This window comes from Leucopleurus acutus, assembly GCF_964270905.1.
Source record: "Leucopleurus acutus genome assembly, chromosome: 3".
Classification (NCBI taxonomy): Eukaryota; Metazoa; Chordata; class Mammalia; order Artiodactyla; family Delphinidae; genus Leucopleurus; species Leucopleurus acutus.
This window is the reverse complement of record NC_139145.1, coordinates 124,953,060-124,971,426: the sequence shown is the minus strand read 5'-3', so window position 1 is coordinate 124,971,426 and position 18,367 is coordinate 124,953,060. Positions and strand designations below refer to the sequence as shown.

The window sequence follows — 18,367 nt, the reverse complement described above, 5'->3', positions numbered from 1 at the left end:
TGGCAGCAGCAGCCCTAACCAGGTCTAGGCCTGTGCAGGATCTTGGCTACGGGTTCCCTTGCTCTTGTTTATTTTCTGAGCCTCTATTATCCACCCTTTTCTTAGAGTCTGTGAGCTTCCTGGTATCATTCCTTTTCTGTTTAAGTTAACTAGTCAGTTTCTGTTGTCTAGAACAAGAACTCTGCTGATACAATGGTACTCGAGATCCATGTCAAACTGAATAGCAAGACTATAAGGGAGGCCCTGACTCTGACAAGTTATCCATTTCCCCATCTTAGGTTCCCGTGCTGTTCTTTGTTCCACTCCTCTTCAAAGTTTGCTAGACTAATAGACCCTGCCTCCCTCGAAATGTTCCTACAATCCGAAAGCCATTAAATAATCATGACCTATAATTCAAAAGCCATCAAATAAAAACTTACAAATTTGGCTACATATCGGTAATATATTTCCCCCAACCCCCACCTACGCCTCTGAGGGTGGCAGGGCAGCAACATACCAAAGAGATATGCTACAAAATTCCAGAGGCGCCTCGGTGAGTGAGACATGGGACAGGTGACCTAGGTCTTGAAGGTGTGGCAAGAGGTTCTGGAATGGAGGATTCTGAGCCAGTCATGGAGAACCGGAAGCTACAGCAGAGATGATGGAATTCAAGGAAACATCTTGCTTTGGTGAATGGAGATTTCTTCAGTGGACACTTGGTACCCGCTCTGAGAGCCCTTACCCCTGCCTATTTCCTGCCATGATGTGGGTCAGATGTACGTATTCTCTATCACATCAGAAGGACAGTGCTAATGTGTCTCATTCTTGTGAGAATCCTAATAAAGAACACATACACTCATTAAAAAAAAAATTGGCTACATAACAAAATCTGAATGGCAAAGACCACCAAAAGCAAACTCAAAAGACACATGAAAACTTGGGACAAAACATTTGCAACTCATAGCACCAACAAAGGGCAATTATCCCTACTCTATAAAACCCACCAAAGCATTAAGAAAGCGATCAATGACCAATAGGAAAAAAATGCGCAAAGGAACTGAACAGAAAGTTCACAGAAAAGGAAATAGAAACAACTCTGAAACATACAGCAAGATGCTCAGCCTTATTCATAATAAATGAAATGTACATTAAAATCTAAACTGGGATTCCATTTTCACTTATCAGAACAGCAAAAATTGAAAAGGTTGAAGAGGGTGTGGGGGGACATACGCACATGTATCGCTCGTAGGAGTAAAAATGAGTACCATCTCCATGGAAAGTAAGCTGACAAAATCTATCAGAACTACCAGTGTACATATTCCTTTGATACAGCACTTCCATGTCCAGGAATTAATCCACTCAATTTACTTGCACCAATGCATACAGGCTTATGTGCGAAGTTATTCACTGCACCATTGTTTGTAACAGTAAAAAAAAAAGTAGAAATAATTTAGTCTCCAATTTTGGTATAGAAGAATAAGGATGTTCTTTATTTAATGATATTCAATGATCTCTAAGATATAAAGAGAAAAAAGCAAACTGTAGAACAGTGTTTACGGAACGTTGCCATTTGTATAAAAGAAAGGAAATTATATATATATATCCCTACATGTTACATATAATATAGGTTATATATATAATATATATATCCCTACACACTTACATATACGATAGATTATATATAGATTATATTAATAGATAGAGATATGTAAAGAAAAAAATCTCTGCAAGGATATATACATTGGTTACCTGAAGAAAGGGTGAGAGACATGTCACTATAGACCTTCTGTATCTCTAAAATGTGAAACATGAATGAATTGCCTTCTCAAAAACCAAACCCAGAAACTTCCCTTAGCCCCAACACTAAGAAAAGGTGTTGTCATGCAAGCATTCTTTGACAAAAGGCAATGATTGCACTTGTAAATTCTTCAGAGAAGCTACATTGCAGATTTTCAACAAAATTTTATTAACTGATAGTTTTAGGAACAAATTGTAGAGGTCTTTATTTATTGTATTTGTTATATGTTAACAAAGCCTTACTCTGATCTAGAATTCTGTTGAACTTGAGTGGCAGGGGTCCTTCCTCTCCCAGTAACTTAAAGGACTAGAGAATGTCAGTTTCTCTAGATTTGGGACCATGCTACATTTTGTATACAGCTTGGTGCCTAGCCTGGTGTAGAGTTGCTAGGGGGTCCTCAAAAAGTCTTTGTTGCTTTGAGCTTATAAATTTAAGAAAATACTTCAACAGCTGGGAATCAGTAACTTCTATTGCTCCCAATTGCCAGCTATGAAACTAGTGCCCGCAGTGTCACTGGTCCACCTGAGGCATGACAGGCACTAAAAGAAAAGGAATAAAAGGGCAAAAGAAATGAAAATAATGACTGCTGGGAAGGGGGAAATGACGGAAGCACAGGGAACTTTCTGGGATGATGGAAATATTCAAAATCTTTATTATATATACGATTCTTCAAGCTCTACATTTGTGATTGTGCATTTTATTTTCACATATATGAATTATACTTTAGTAGGTAGCATAAAATGAAAAAAAAGTAATAGTAGGACAAAGAAGGAAGTGAAAAGAGAAACGTTAAAAAAGATGAAAAAGCAGGAACAAAATAAAAGGAATGAGAAAACGTGAGACAAAGGGATGGAGTGTTCCTGACAGTAGCCTCAGGCTGTTCACTGGCCCCGAAAGGTATGGCAAGCTATCACACTGACCTCAATTTATTCTCTTGAAATTTCACATCACCTGTTTCCAAAGTCAACAATTTTGTCACTGGGAACTTTAACAGTGATGTTTGGAACTTAATATTATATTTCTCTCATGCTGTATATTTTAGATTTTAGGGAAGCCTGTAAAAGCTTTCTTTATAATTAAAATATTTTCTGTAATCATTTAAATTTAAAAGTAAAGAGCTTAAGTAACTAAGTTTTCTTTGTAGTAAGTAATTAGCAATTGTAATCACCTCTGTCCATTCTTTTCATTTTTAACTCGATTAGATTCAAATTAGATTCCTTTTCTGTTTTGTAAAACTTTAAATTTTACATTTGGTTACTCAATAATAATTTTAGTTATAATTTGGTGACCCTTAAAGATATCTTCAATTTCTTCTGCTTTTAAAATTCAAATCGTGGCCAGATTTTATACCATAGAGGTGTTATATAATATGTATACAGCATATGTACTCTGCTAAAGTTGAATGCAGAGTAAAATGCCATGTATTTAAACTTTTCCACTGCTTTATATTAAGAATTTATAGATATAATCCTTTCTTTGGGATCCCCAAAGATTATACTGAAGGCAAAACAGAAAGAACAGCAGAGATAAAAAATTCTCTGCATACTAAAAAAATAGGTTAAATGAGTTCCCTGATGTAAACATTTTAAAAGAGCAGATGTCCCCACCTTCAGTTAAAAATGCCTTCATAATCATTTGACCCTCAAAAGAAGAGATAAAAGTAAATCAAAGAATTTCTTATTTTAAACTACTGGCATGAAAGAGCTAACATTTAAGTAAATGTATTAAATGCTTTCACTTGCTTGCCTCACAAAATACAAATAACCTGTGAAGAAAAAGGCTATAGATATTACCAGTTTAAGATAAGAAGAGACATGGAGAAGTTTAATTCACTATCTAATGAAACAGAATCAAGACTGCTGTCTAGTTTAGTCGGTTTACTTTAGTAACAGATTCTGCTCAGCAGCAATTCTAGTGATCATCCCTCTAAATATTATTTACCTATAACAGGCATAACTCTGAAATAGATGTGAGAGAAACCGTCAACATGAATAAAGTTCCTATACTAGAGGAAACTTACAATATACGAGGTTATCTAGGCTAATGCATCCACAGCTGTAAGGCATGCTAGACTGTGCCAGTTTAAAGACATATAGCTCCATTAGTAAGCAAGAAGAACTGGCTGGCATAACTTTCCATTGAGAGATCAGGAAAGCTTCCCGCAGGTAGACATGGACAATAGAGCAGGGACAGTGATAACAAAAGCGTGTAGGTAGAAAAGCACAGAGGTTCTGAGAATAGTTGGCCAGGTCAGAAGACTGCAGAATGCATGAGAGCAGTGGTGGGAGGAAAGGGCAGCAAGAGTGATTCGGCTGTGCTTAGGAAGTGTGTACTTCATTCTTGCAGAGATGGGGAGCTTTGGCATTATAACAGTTTAGAAGCGAAAGAAAGCTTAGTCATCAACTCCTTCACCATAGAGACAAGGAAACTGAGCCTCTGAAAGGTTAAGGTGCTTGAAAAGAAATACAAAATTCACAGATATGGGTCAAGAATTAAGTTCCTGTCTCCCAGGAATGACAGGATCAGGTACATGACTTAGGAAAAGTATTTCAGGAGAAACGTGCCACATAGACTAGAGAAAAAAGAAATTGTGTATAGTATAGTTTAGGAGTGAAAAGAATTTGGATGTAGCATAATTTAGAATCCTTCTATTACTAAGTTGCAATAGTAACCTGTTAAGAATTTGACACACATTGATAGCCGAATGTAATGTTAATTTGGCTACAGGAAATTCACTATCTTGGCTATATTCATTGAAGGAGGGAGGGAGAGAGAGAGAGAGGGAGAGGGAGGGAGGGAGGGAGGGAGAGGGAAGGAGAGACAGACAGACAGAGAGACAGAGAGAGAGAGAAAGAGAAAGTTTTCCTGCCAACCACATCAATAACATACATTGCCACTTGTGCCAGGTAACTCTTCATTGGGAATGGTTAATTATTAACATGAATGTCAGAACTAATTTCAACAACTGTGAATGGTAAAAGCAGTTTTAAAAGAAAGTAAACTTCACTGAGTTTCAGTGTCTTTAAATGTCATTTCTTTAGTAACAACTATAAGCTTATGATTTCTCTAAGTAACAGAGTACACATTTCACTGTGTTACCTACACAATAGTTACACACACTGCTATGGAAAAACAGCTAAAGTAGGTGACCATAAAATAGATGAGGCTGATTATCATTTGTGGAAAGCAACCTCAGTACTTTATAGTCATACCTTGTAATAATCACTAGCAGAGCCACCCAAAAAATGCCATGCTGGATCCATATGAGCATTATACCTAAAAATAAAAGAGCATTCTTGTCCTTCTTGATGATTATCTCCAAAGATTTCTGATGGAGCCCTATTTTCCTGTAATACACTGCCTGGATCAATCATCCAAGAAATTACCTTAACATTTTCCGTATTTTCTAATGGCACCTGCATTGTACTTTTACAGTGCCATCATCCCTATTATTTCAATTTTTTCTGGGTTTAAATAGTTTATCTATGTCTTACCATCTAGCTTAATGGCACAATTTAAGATTATTACACTCTGAAGCATTATTTTGAATTGAAAGAAGGTTAACATATCTATAACACTAGTCTAAGTTTAAGGGAATTTCAATAAGGACTTAAAAAATCACTTTTGTCTTCTTTCTTAAGCAGCACATTACATTTTCATTACTAGACTTAAGTTTTATGAGGACACAGATTGTGACATACCTATACCCTGTAGATGCTCAAAATGCTTGCTCAAATAATGAAACCAACAGTGACAGCAAGTCAACTCTGGATGCATTAGTGTGTGGCCAAAGTCATCAGGGCTGACTTGGCCTATCAGGATGCCTAGGCAATCTACTGTTCAGACTGGACTTCCTCTGCTGGCCCCTTACATGTTGATATTCTCCGGGCTCCAGCCACAGACCTTCCCTTCACACTCTATGCACTCCACCTGAGCAAAGGCTTCCATTCCCATGGCCTATTACATGTGTGGATGATACCAAATTGTTCTTTGATTCTGGCTTCCTTCCTAAGCTACAAATTTTCTCTCTTAGTGTCTATTAGATATTTCCATTCCTATCTCTTACTATTAGATATTTCCATTCCTTGAGTACATCTCAACACAAGCCCCAACTGAAGTCATCATCATCCCCCCTAAATACTGTTCCTTCTCAGGTGTTGCCTATATTAGTAAATAGCCCCACCCAGCCCCACTAACAGTGAAACCCAGGTATACCTCATTTCCAATCTTACTCACCTACAGTGAATATATTGCTGATTCCCAGTGATTCTACCACCAGAAATATATCTCTAATCTATCTGCTTCTCTCCTTTTCTAATGAGACCATTCCTGAGGCATCATCACAGCTTACCAGAGTTACTCCTAACTGGCGACTCTGTCTCCAAACTAGCTCTCCTTCAATCTACTGGGCAGCCAGAATGCTCTCTCCATAATGTGAATATGTTTAAAAATCCTTAAATATCTTACTATCGTCCTTAGGAAAACACCCAAACTCCTTGTCATGGCTTAAAACATCCTGCAAGAACTGGAAATTGCCTTGTAAGTTATACTAAAACACAGCAAAATGGATAAGCACATGGGGTCTAGAGGAGCCAGAGTGACCCGTCACTTCCTAGCTATCTCAGTCAAGTTACCTGATTTCTCTGTCCCTCAGTATCCTCATCTGTAGAATGGAAATAGTAACACCGAACTCATAGTGTGGGTGCAAATGTTAAATGAGATAAAATACAATGCTTGACACAGTGTCTGACACATCTGACACATAGCAAATGCTTAGTAAATATTAGCTACTGTTATCGCTCTAGTTAATTTCTCACTTCTCTTCCATTTGTATTCTTAGTTCCATCCATAGTGCACATCTTTCATTTCGTCTTCTCACACATTTCTTCTTCCTTTACATATCCAGTCCCTCTGGCTACAACTCCCCCTCCCACAATTCTTCAGGTCTCATCCTAAATGCCACATCCTCTGGAAAGTCCTTCTGGCCCCTCCAGTCTCCTGTTAGGTGCCCTTACTATGTGCTCCTCAAGTGTTTGTATTTTCCCTTACACTTGTCAGACTTTCCGGTACTTTCTTTTCACTGCTACATTGTAAGTTCAGTGTGAAAGGCAACTGTATTCCCAGTGCCTACCACAGAGCCTAGCATGCAGTACGCCTTTAATAAAAAGTTATGTGGGGCTTCCCCGGTGGCGCAGTGGTTGAGAGTCCGCCTGCCGACGCAGGGGACACGGGTTCGCGCCCCGGTCCGGGAAGATCCCACATGCCGCAGAGCGGCTGGGCCCGTGAGCCATGGCCGCTGAGCCTGCGCGTCCGGAGCCTGTGCTCCGCAACGGGAGAGGCCACAGCAGTGAGAGGCCCGCATACCGCAAAAAAAAAAAAAAAAAAAAAAAGTTATGTGTATGAATGAGTGTATCTTTTCCTCTCCTACAGTGCCCGCCGTGCCCCGCCCCCCGCGGTGCTCCTCCTAAAGTTGGTAGAACAGCACTACCTTCCCATAACAGCTATCTGTAAAATACAGTTCAGTAAAGGCTGCCACAGAACAAACGTGGTCAAATAATACTGGGAAACAAAGTTGCTTCTGAACCACAGCAATTCTCAGCATCTTTTTTATACTATAAGCATTGTGAATCTCCAAGTTGTGTGAGTGGGGGGGCCGGGGGTAGTGGTGTATATTTCTCAAAATATCTCCTGCAACCAGTATTGGAAGGAACCACACGCATAAATCAAAAAATCTCCTTCTTTTGCAGATTCAGAAACTGAGGCCCAGAAGGGTAAAGCGACCGGTCCAAGGCCACACAGGAACTACATTCAACAAGGAAGAGAGAGAAGTAGAACCCCAGACGCCCATTTCGGCCCTTCCAGTACAAACAATGCCTCTGGCTACTTGGGTTCGCAGGTGTTGCCACCTCGAATTTTATTTTCAAGCCATACTAAAGGTCAGTTTTCCTCGGCCAACCGCCTCCTAGGCCTACAATTACTAGTATGTCTGCAACACCCCTCCCCCTCCTCCACCCTATATATACTTTCCCTGTGGTGCATCCGGTGCCCTGGGAGATTGACTGGAGTGGGCGCGATAGTTTCTTTCCTTCTCTCTTTCCTTCAGAGTTTATTTTTGGACTGTAAACTTTTTCCCGTAAACCAAGCGAACCTGCTAATTTTAACGCCTTCGCCTTTGAGCTCTACTCCTTACCCCAGCGCACTCCACCCTACCCTACCCGCTCCCTACCTCGCCCAGACCCTGGGTCTTTACCTGGAACTGCCATGGCGCTGGTAAGAGGGGTCTCGGGACCCCTGGGCTTTCGAGAGGGCGCTCGCTTCCCGCTGGCCGCGAGGACTACACACAACTAGGACGGCTTCTTCCTTCCACCGGCGCCGCGGCACCCAGGTGACAGTCTGGGAAGGCCCTACAAGTCTCCGGCGCTAGCGGAACCAAGTAGCTGCTGCTCTAGTTTCTGGGGGAATTGTATTGTAGACTCACTCGGTCCGAACCATTACTGCCAGCTTCCAGGGGTTTAATGGATTTGCACACGAGTGGAGTGAAGTAAACAACACCAAGACTTACGAATTGTTGTCTTAAAAATTGTAATACAAATTAAAGTAATCTATAGGGGCTTAATAATCTTTTTCTCGATTCCCTGGAGGCTACTGGAATTCCCCCTTCTCAGGATTAGCGGTGCTCGGGTCCGGGAGCAACATGGCAGCATCCGTGAGGCGCTAGCTTTAGGAAAAGAGAGCGTTTGGTGTCGCTGCCTTGCGGGATTTTGACAGGTTGCAGCTTTCCACGACCTCCCGATTTAAGGAAGCGTGTACCGATAGGTGGACAGCTTTAGTTATCGACCGTTCGCTCTCATCCCCACTTAGGAGCAGAGTCCTGAGCGCTGACCAGCATGAGCAACATTTACATCCAGGAGCCTCCCACGAACGGGAAGGTGAGCGTCATCTAGGGTACCTGGGCTCCCCAAAGCGATATCTCACTGGTTAAAGGAATTCTGGGGTCCTAGGGTTGGAAGAGATTAGAAGTCTTGTCCTTACCCCTGCCTCTGAAAAGGATTGCATCGAAAGCCATATACTGGCACTTCTCAGCACGTAATTGAAAAAGTCCTCAAGTGGAGATTCCTCCATCTACCAACCTTCTGGCCCTACTTGGCTTCAACCTAACTCTGCAGGCGTTTTCTAGGGTCGTAGTAAAAAGAAAAGTATATTTTATAAATTGACTTTTTTTTTTGGCTTAATTTGGAGATCGCTCTTTCTCCATTTGTTCTACAATCCTTTATTGAATGCCTACTAGGCACCAGGTGCTGGGGATATAAAGATGGATGGATAAAACCTAGTTGTTGCCCTAGAAGAGCTAATGGTTTAGTTTGAGAGGCAGGCAGGTAAAGAAAAACGTTATATGTTTGGTAGGCGTTCTAATGGAGAGAGGAGCATATTGCTTTGGTAGTACTGAGAAGTTAGCAACTGGGAAAGTAGGGAAAGGCTTCATGGATGAAGTGTCGTTTGAGCTGGTCTTTGTCAGAGAAAGTGGGGAATGGAAAATGTTCCCACATTAGAATGAGAGAATAATTTCCTGATTGATTTTGATGGTCGAGGTATGTCAATTCCTATTCAAAGTGTTTATATGCAGTATGAGGCAGTCAATAATGGAATAAGTATCACTTGAATTCTTGAACTGGGACCTAGTCTGTATCACATACAAAATATGATGAACCAGCGTTATGGAGAAAATAAAGTGAGAATGAAAGCATAGAGGTGAATTAGGATAAACTGAATTTGTATCAGATACAATTATGTTGCAATCTTGTTTATTTACATTTTGTAATACAGTGAGAGCAGTTTGAAAACAAAAGCAAAAATGCTGTAAATGATACCCCCAGCAAACATTTTAGTGGGTATTTTGGGCAGAGCAATTCTTTCAGTTCTGCTGTTTGCACTTTTCCCCCTCCTCACTCCTACCCTACATCACTGTGAAAACCCAGAATATCTATCTCTTCTCACTTCCAAATGTTTCTTGAGAGTGATATCACCCCCAGTTGATAAACACTGGTAGAGATGGAATACATTGCCCATCCTGCTAGGCAGGGAGTTCACACCTGTTGTTCCTTTCTGTAGTATACTCTAGCCTGCTCAAATGGCATTTTAGCAGAGAGGGCTTTCCTATCAACTCTCTATAATATAGCAAACCTCATTCATATCCTGCATTCAACATTCCCTGGCCTCCTTAACCTCTTTAGTTTTTTCTCCAGTACTTTTTTTCTTTTTCAGTACTTATTTTTTATTGTTGTATCGTCCTCCACTACTCTCGCCCATGGAATGAGCATTATGAGGGCAGAGACAGACATCTAGAATGGTGCTTGACACATGGTAGCAGCAGTTCAAATATGTACTGAATGAATCGGTGGATGAATTGATACTGTATTTCTCTTAACTTCTGAGAAGTACAAAGCATCAGTGAGTTTGAGGTTATACTTCTACTGTCAAGGGCAGGCTTAATTGTTTTACTCTGGAGGAAGATTCAACATGGTCATAAAGATGAGAAGCTTTAACAAAGATATATGCCTGAACAGAAATCTTTCATTCAACAAATATTTACTGAGCACCTAGCATAGGCCAGGCTCTATGCTAGGTTTTAGGGACACAATGGAAAGAAAAACCAGCATTGTCCCTATTATCAGAGAGTAAGTTGAGTGAAATATACCGTGGTGAAATAATCATGCAAATAAGTGTATGCAAACTGTGGTGAATATTGTCCTTCTGAACAGAATTGGGCTGAGGGAGAATATGAGGCATAGCCCAAGTTTTCCTTCAAAACCGGTTTGGGACTTTTTCCAGCATAATAAGACTGATTGAAGACATTGAGGCTTCAAAATTTTGTACCATAGAGAGCATGGCAAGAATTTTGGCCTGGAAGGGATTTAAAGCAGATGTAATAAAAAGTTTCCTTAATGAAATGTTTGTTTAGTGGCTGTACTGTCTAATGCTACATTAGGTACTGAAAGGATTCAGAGATATTCCAAATATGTGGGACAAAATTTCTCTCTTCAAAGAGTATAGTATCAACTTGGGAAGTAATTGACACATTATACTGGTGGTTAACCCCTGGCAGTAGTCTGTAAATATGCTGTGTTATGTTATAACTATGGCCTTTGAGGATGAGGCACAGAAATGTAACCCTTGACAGAAATTTTCTTATCTACTGAAAATGAAATTTCCACATATTATGATGATTTAATCTAAATTTTATATTAAGCCATATATTTATTCTTAAGAGACATTTTATTATCAAAGTATTGTCTTACTTGTAAGCTTTAAGAAAAAGAGCCACTGATGCTTGACATAGTAGTTATGGCTAATGGGAATGCATGGCCAAAGGAGGAGCCATGTGCCTTTTTTTTTAATTCAGTAGTTAATCTTCTTAAAAGATTAAGAAAACCTGGTAAACAAGGTGGCCCAACCATATATGCGTTCTTTTTACTGGGAATAAGTTTCCTGTGGTCAAAAAATTTTATAAGAATAATATTTACAACAATAATAGCTATCATATTTTGAGCATTTACTATTTGTCAGGTACTGTTCTAAGCAGTCTGTGTATAATAACTCATTTTGTCCTTACAACGAACCTATGAGGATATTATTATCCTTGTTGTTTTTAATTGACGTATATGTGACATACACTATTATATTAGTTTTGTGTTACAATATAATGATTTGACGTTTGAATACATTGCAAAGTGGTCACCACAATAAGTCTAGTTACCACTTGTCAGCATATAAAGTTAATACTACGTTATTGACTGTATTCTCCATGCTGTACATTTCATGCCCGTGTCTTATTTATTTTTTAACTGGAAGTTTGTACCGCTTGATCCCCTTCACCCATTCTACCCACTCACCTCCCACCTACCTCCACTCCTTCTCTCCTCTGGCAACCACTGGTCTATTCTCTGTATCTAAGAGTCTAGGTTTTGTTTTGTTTTGTTTGTTTGTTTTGTGTTTTAGAGTCCATATGTAAGTGAAATCATACGGTATTTGTCTTTCTCTGTCTGACTTATTTAGCATAATACTCTCAAGCTCCATCCATGTTGTGGCACATGGCAGTATTCCTTTCTTTTTTATGGCTGAGTGGTATTCTAGTGTGTATCTTCTTTATATTCATCCATCAATGGACACTTAAGTTGTTTCCATATGTTGACTATTGTGAATAATGCTGCAGTGAACAGAGGGGCACATATATCTTTTCTAGTTAGTGTTTTCATTTTCTTCGGATAAATACCCAGAAGTGGAATTGCTGGTTAGTACAGTAGTTCATTTTTAATTTTCTGAGGAACCTTCACACTGTTTTCCATAGTAGCTGCACCAGTTTATATTCCCACCAACAGTACACAGGGGTTCCCTTTTTTCCACATCTTTGCCAACACTTGTTATTTCTTATCTTTTTAATAATAGCCATTCTATTGGGTGTGAGGTGATACCTCATTGTGGTTTTGATTTGCATTTATCTGATGATTAGTGGTGTTGAGCATCTTTTCATGTGCCTATTGCCCGTCTGTATGTCTTTGGGAAAATGTCTGTTCAGATCCTTATACTCGTTTTTTAATCAGATTGTTTTTATGTTACTTAGTTGTATAAGTTACTTTTATATTTTGGATATTAACCCTTTATCAGATATATAATTTGCAAATATCTTCTCCCATTCAGTAGGTTGTATTTTCATTTCATTGATGGTTTCCTTCACTGTGCAGAAGCTTTTTAGTTTGATGTAGTCCCATTTGTTTATTTTTCCTTTTGTTTCCCTTGCCTTTGGATCAGATACAAAAAAAAAAAATTGCTAAGACCAGTGTCAAGGAGCTTACTGCCTATCTTTTCTTCTAGAATATTTATGGTTTCAGGTTTTATATTCAAGTCTTGAATCCATTTTGAGGTTATTTTTATATATGGTGTAAGATAGTGGTCCAGTTTCACTCTTTTACTTGCATCTGTCCAGCTTTCCCAGCATAGTTTATTGAAGAGACTGTCCTATCCCCATTGTGTATTCTTGCCTCCTTAGTTGTAAATTAATTAACTGTGTATGTGTGGGTTTATTTCTGAGCTTTCTATTCTGTTCCATTGATCTATGTGTCTTTTTATACCAATACCGTACTGTTTTGATTACTATAGCGTTGTAATATAGTTTGAAATCAGGGAGCATGGTACCTCTGGCTTTGTTATTCTTTCTCAAGATTGCTTTGACCATTTGGGGTCTTTTGTGGTTCCATACAAAGTTTAGGATTATTTGTTCTGGTTCTGTGAAAAATGCCATTGGAATTTTGATAGGGATTGCACTGAATCTATCGATTGTTTTGGGTAGTATGGACATTTTAACAATATTCTTTCAATCCATGAGCACAAAATATCTTTCCACTTATTTTGTGTCTTTTTCAGTTTTTTCATCTCTGTCTTATATTTTCATCTATGTCTTATATTTTAAAGATGGTTTACCTCCTGGTTAAATTTATTCCTAGGTTTTTTGTTTTTGAGGGGTTTTTTTTTGGTGCAGTTATAAATGGGATTCTTTTCTTGATTTCTCATTCTGAAAGTTTATTATTACTGTATAGAAATGCAGTAGATTTTTGTATATTAATTTTGTGTCCTGCAGTTTAACTGAATTCATTTATTAGTTCTAACATTTTTTTGCTGGAGTCTTTAGGGTTTTCTATATAGTATCATGTCAACTGCAAATAGTGACAGTTTACTTCTTCCTTTCCAATTTTGATGCCTTTTATTTCTTTGTCCTGCCTAATTGCTGTGGCTAGGACTACTGGTACTATGTTGAATAAAAGTGGGTAGAGTGGGCACCCTTGTCTCGTCCCTGATCTTAGAGGAAAAGCTTTTAGCTTTTCACCATTGAGTATGATACTAGCTGTGGGTTTGTCATATATCACATTAATCACATTGAAGTACATTCCTTCTATACCCACTTTGTTGAGACTTTTTATCATAAATGATGTTGAATTTTTTCCAAAGCTTTTTCTGCATCTATTGAGATGATCATATGATTTTTATCTTTCATTTTGTTAATGTGGTGTAATACATTGGTTGATTTGTGGATGTTGAGCCACTGTTGCATCCCTGGGGTAAATCCCACTTGATCATCCTGTGTGATCCTTTTAATGTATTGTTGCATTTGATTTGCTAATATTTTATTGAGAATTTTTGCGTATATGTTTGTCAAGGATATTGGCCTGTAATTTTCTTTTTTTGTGGCGTCTTTGGTTTTGTTATCAGGGTAATGCTGGCTTTGTAAAATGAGTTTGAGACAGATAGGTATTAAATCTTTCTTGAATGTTTGGTAGAATTCATCAGTGAAGCCATCTAGTCCTGTACTTTTGTTTGTTGGGAGCTTTTGATTACTGATTCAATCTCCTTACTAGTAATTGGTCTCTTCACATTTTCTATTTTGTCATGATTCAGTCTTGGGAGATAGCATGTTTCTAGGAATTTATCTGTTTTTTCTAGGTGGTCCAATTTGTTGGCATATAATTGTTCAGAGTGTCTCTTTGCTCCTTTGTGTTTGAGTGATATCAGTTGTAACTTCTCTTGCATTTCTGATTTTATTTATTGGAGTCCTCTCTTTTTTTTTCTTCGTGAGTGTGGCTAAAGGTTTGTGAGTTTTGTTTATCTTTTCAAAGAACTAGCTCTTAGTTTTATTGATCTTTTCTATTGTTTTTTAGTCTCTATTTCATTTATTACACTTTGATCTTTATTATTTCCTTCCTTCTACTAACTTTGGGCTTCACTTGTTCTTCTTTTTCTAGTTCATTTACGTGTAAAGTTAGATTGTTTTAGATTTTCTTGTTTCTTGAGATTGGCCTGTATTGCTATGATCTTCTCTCTTAGAAACACTTTTTTTTTTTTTTTTTTTTTTGCTTTACGCGGGCCTCTCACTGCTGTGGCCTCTCCCGTTGCCGAGCACAGGCTCCGGAAGTGCAGTCTCAGCGGCCATGACTCACGGGCCCAGCCGCTCCGCAGTATGTGGGATCTTCCCGGACTGGGGCACGAACCTGTGTCCCCTGCATCGGCAGGCGGACTCTCAACCACTGCGCCACCAGGGAAGCCCTCTTAGAAACACTTTTGTTGCATCCCATAAGTTTTGGTGTGTGGTATTTCTTTTTTTTTAAATTAATTTTTATTGGAGTATAGTTGCTTTACAATGTTGTGTTAGTTTCTGCTGTGCAGCAAACTGAATCAGTTATATATATACATATATCCACTCTTTTTTAGATTTCCTTCCCATTTAGGTCACCACAGAGCATTGAGTAGAGTTCCCTGTGCTATACAGTAGGTTCTCATTAGTTATCTATTTTATACATAGTAGCGTATATATGTCAATCCCAGTCTCCCAATTCATCCCACCCACTCCTCCCCACCTTGGTGACCATAAGTTTGTTCTTTACATCTGTGACTCTATTTCTGCTTTGCAAATACATTCATCTCTACCATTTTTCTAGATTCCACATGTGAGCAATATTACACGATACTTGTTTTTCTCTTTCTGACTTTCTTCACTCTGTATGACAATCTCTAGGTCCACCCATGTCTCTACAAATGGCACTATTTCGTTCCTTTTTCTGGCTGAGTAATATTCCATTGTATATATGTACCAATTCTTCTTTATCCATTCCTCTGTCGATGAATATTTAGGTTGCTTCCACTTTTGTTGCATCCCGTAAGGTTTGGTGTGTGGTATTTCTGTCCCTAGGTATTTTTTTATTTCTCCTTTGATTTCTTCAGTGATCCATTGGTTGTTCAGTTGTTTTTTTTAATTGAAGTATTGTTGATTTACAATGTTGTGTTAGTTTCACGTATACAGCAAAGTGATTCACTTATACATACAAGAGCAAGTCTCTTGGCATCATTTTTCCAATAGCATTTGCTCACTTTGTGTCTCTGTGTCACATTTTGGTAATTCTTGCAATATTTTAAAACCTCCACCAGGGAAAAGATTATGACTTGCTAAAGGCTCACATGAGGATTGGCAGTTTTTAGTAATAAAGTATTTTAAAATTAAAGTTTGCACATTTTTTTTAGACATAATGCCGTTGCATACTTAATAGACTACAATATAGAGTAAACATAACTTCTATATGCACTGAGAAACCAAAAACTTTATGTGACTCACTTTATTGCAATATTCATTTCACTGTAATGGTCTGGAACCAAACCTGCAATATCTCAGAGGTATGCCTGAATATGAAATGTTCAATAGGCAAATCCATAGAGACAGAGTAGATTAGTGGTTGCCAGGGGATAGGAAATATGGAAACTTGTCTAGGTTCTCTTTAACAATAGAACTTTATTTCAAGTATACAAGGGGATAATGAGGTAGGAAGGACATTTGTTATGTATACTGTACTTCTAAGATTGGAATGTATATCAGGCCTTGTGGAAAATCAAAACGTGTTACACAGTGTTGTTTTAGATAATACAATCTGAGGTAGAGGGAGTTACTCAGCCTCTCATTTTGCATCCCACATGTATATTTTCCAGGAGAATGAGAATCCACTTGGATTGGTGTGTCACCATTCAATATGGAGAATCTCTTTTGGGCGTTGTTTCATGCCAAGCCAAGTTAGAAGGCCTTTCTCATGTCCAACCAATATATGAATGCTTTTGACTTAGGCACTTTTCTCTACTCAAATCAGTTGTGACCAGAGTAACTTGGGGATTTATTTTGTGACATGTGGCAGGGCCCTAGAGCTTGATGGACTGTTTTTCCAGTATAGTGTGGAATTTATGGTGAACTTTGTGGAGGCAGTACAGTGAGATAGAAAAGGTATGGGCTTTGCAGCAGGCAGCCTTTGGCTTAAATTGTTCACCATGAGACCCTGGATAAATTTACTTTATCTGAGTCTCTGTTTCTTCATAAGTATAATAGGAGTAATGATACCTATCTTGTAGGTGAGGATTAAATGAGATAGGATATGTAAAGTGGCACAGAAGCTAACACCTGGAAGGCACTCAACAAATGTTCCCTTCTTTTTGTAGAGGAAGTGTAATGGATTGAGAAAATCATGGACATTTGCATTTTTAGTTCTTTTATATTTCTTTAAGGGTTAAGAACCATTTTAAAAGTTACCACAGTATAGATATTTTCACCTCTTCCACCCCCATGGAGCTTAATTGTAAGAGAACTATGTAGCCAGTAAAACCCCCAAAAGATACAATAAATTCATCAATGTTACATAAATTATGGCAATTAATTTGAGCTTCTGAAACAGAAACTGAAAGGCTATTATAGCAAAAGCGATGGTGATGGTCATATATCATTGACCATTGATCACAGATTGACACTGATCTACTTTGGCACACTGTGGGGTGGGTGTGTGGGGGGAGTGATACTAGAGAAGTTGGATTCCAGCTGTGCCACAGTGTTCAAATTTAGAGCTTTCTGTTCTTTTTGGTTATTTGTGGTTATTAATAAGAATGTTATAAGCTGTCTTCTCCTGTGGGCTCAGTAGGGATTTTGGTTGTTGCAAGATGGCTTGTTGCACTAAGGAGTAACTCCCTTCATGAGCTATGGAAAGAAGGCTATCAAAGGATTCCATTTACTATAGATGGTAATTTTAAGGCACACCATTTTAGTAATATACAACCCAGAATTAGATTAAGAATGTTCCTTTGTAAATTAGGAATGGCGTGATTTTGAATGAAAAAGTAGAGTGTTTATATGTTGAAAGGTAATTGTAAAATTGTCCTTCAGTGCTGTAATTTCATGGGATTGTTCTTTAATTTCTTAATTTGCTACACCAATTTTATTGGAAGAAATGCTGTAGAACACTTTTTAAATTAAAACAAGTTTATATTACTGATTTTTAAATGAATGAGTTTTTTTTCTGTGATTCAAAAACATATATGCTATTTTTTCTTAAAGCCAAAATTATTTCTGAAAATGGTATTTGAAAGGTATAAATGTACAGTGACTTGTACTGAATATTTGAAATTTTTTGAGTATAACAAAAACCAAGCAAAGTTTCTAATTTTTGTTTTAAAATTGAAAATTCAGTAGTGAATACTTTAAGTTGAGCAGCCAATCAACTCATCATTAAGCAAAATGATAATTAACATAGTGATTTTGTATGCTTTCTACAGGTTTTATTGAAAACTACAGCTGGAGATATTGACATAGAGTTGTGGTCAAAAGAAGCTCCTAAAGCTTGCAGAAATTTCATTCAGCTTTGTTTGGAAGGTAATCATAATTCTTGAATTTTATTCTGTAGGAGAAATTTTGTTAATTTAAAAATAAACTGCAGGGACTTCCCTGGTGGTCCAGTGGTTAAGACTCTGTGCCTCCACTGCAGGGGGCATGGGTTCAATCCATGGTCAGGGAACTAAGATCTCACATGCCGCATGGTGTGGCCAAAAATAAATAAAAATAAAATAAAATAAACTGCAGTGTATTTTTCCATAACATTGAAGACTGGTGTTAAATAGTGGTAATGGATGCTGGGAGTTGATATAAATTACACCATCTTGAGCTGTGTGTCAGGAAATGGAGAGAGGAGATAAAAATCCTTCCCCCCCAGTAAATCTCTATATCTTTTTTTTTTTTAAATC

The 18,367-nt window shown here is 38.1% G+C and overlaps 2 protein-coding genes across 2 annotated transcripts in view; one reads left to right on the top strand and one right to left on the bottom strand.

Annotated features, from left to right (window-relative positions):
* The window catches only part of SREK1IP1 (SREK1 interacting protein 1), a 58,975-nt gene extending 50,797 nt beyond the window's left edge, over positions 1-8,178 (bottom strand). The window contains exon 1 of the mRNA XM_082837393.1: positions 8,028-8,178. Coding sequence (XP_082693519.1) covers positions 8,028-8,040 — 13 coding nt within the window. The 5' untranslated portion in view covers positions 8,041-8,178. The remainder of the gene's footprint in view (positions 1-8,027) is intronic.
* A 298-nt stretch (positions 8,179-8,476) lies between these two features.
* The window catches only part of CWC27 (CWC27 spliceosome associated cyclophilin), a 224,906-nt gene continuing 215,015 nt past the window's right edge, over positions 8,477-18,367 (top strand). Inside the window, exons 1-2 of the mRNA XM_082837378.1 lie at positions 8,477-8,706; positions 17,903-17,999. Of these exons, the coding sequence (XP_082693504.1) occupies positions 8,665-8,706; positions 17,903-17,999 (139 nt within the window). The 5' untranslated portion in view covers positions 8,477-8,664. The remainder of the gene's footprint in view (positions 8,707-17,902; positions 18,000-18,367) is intronic.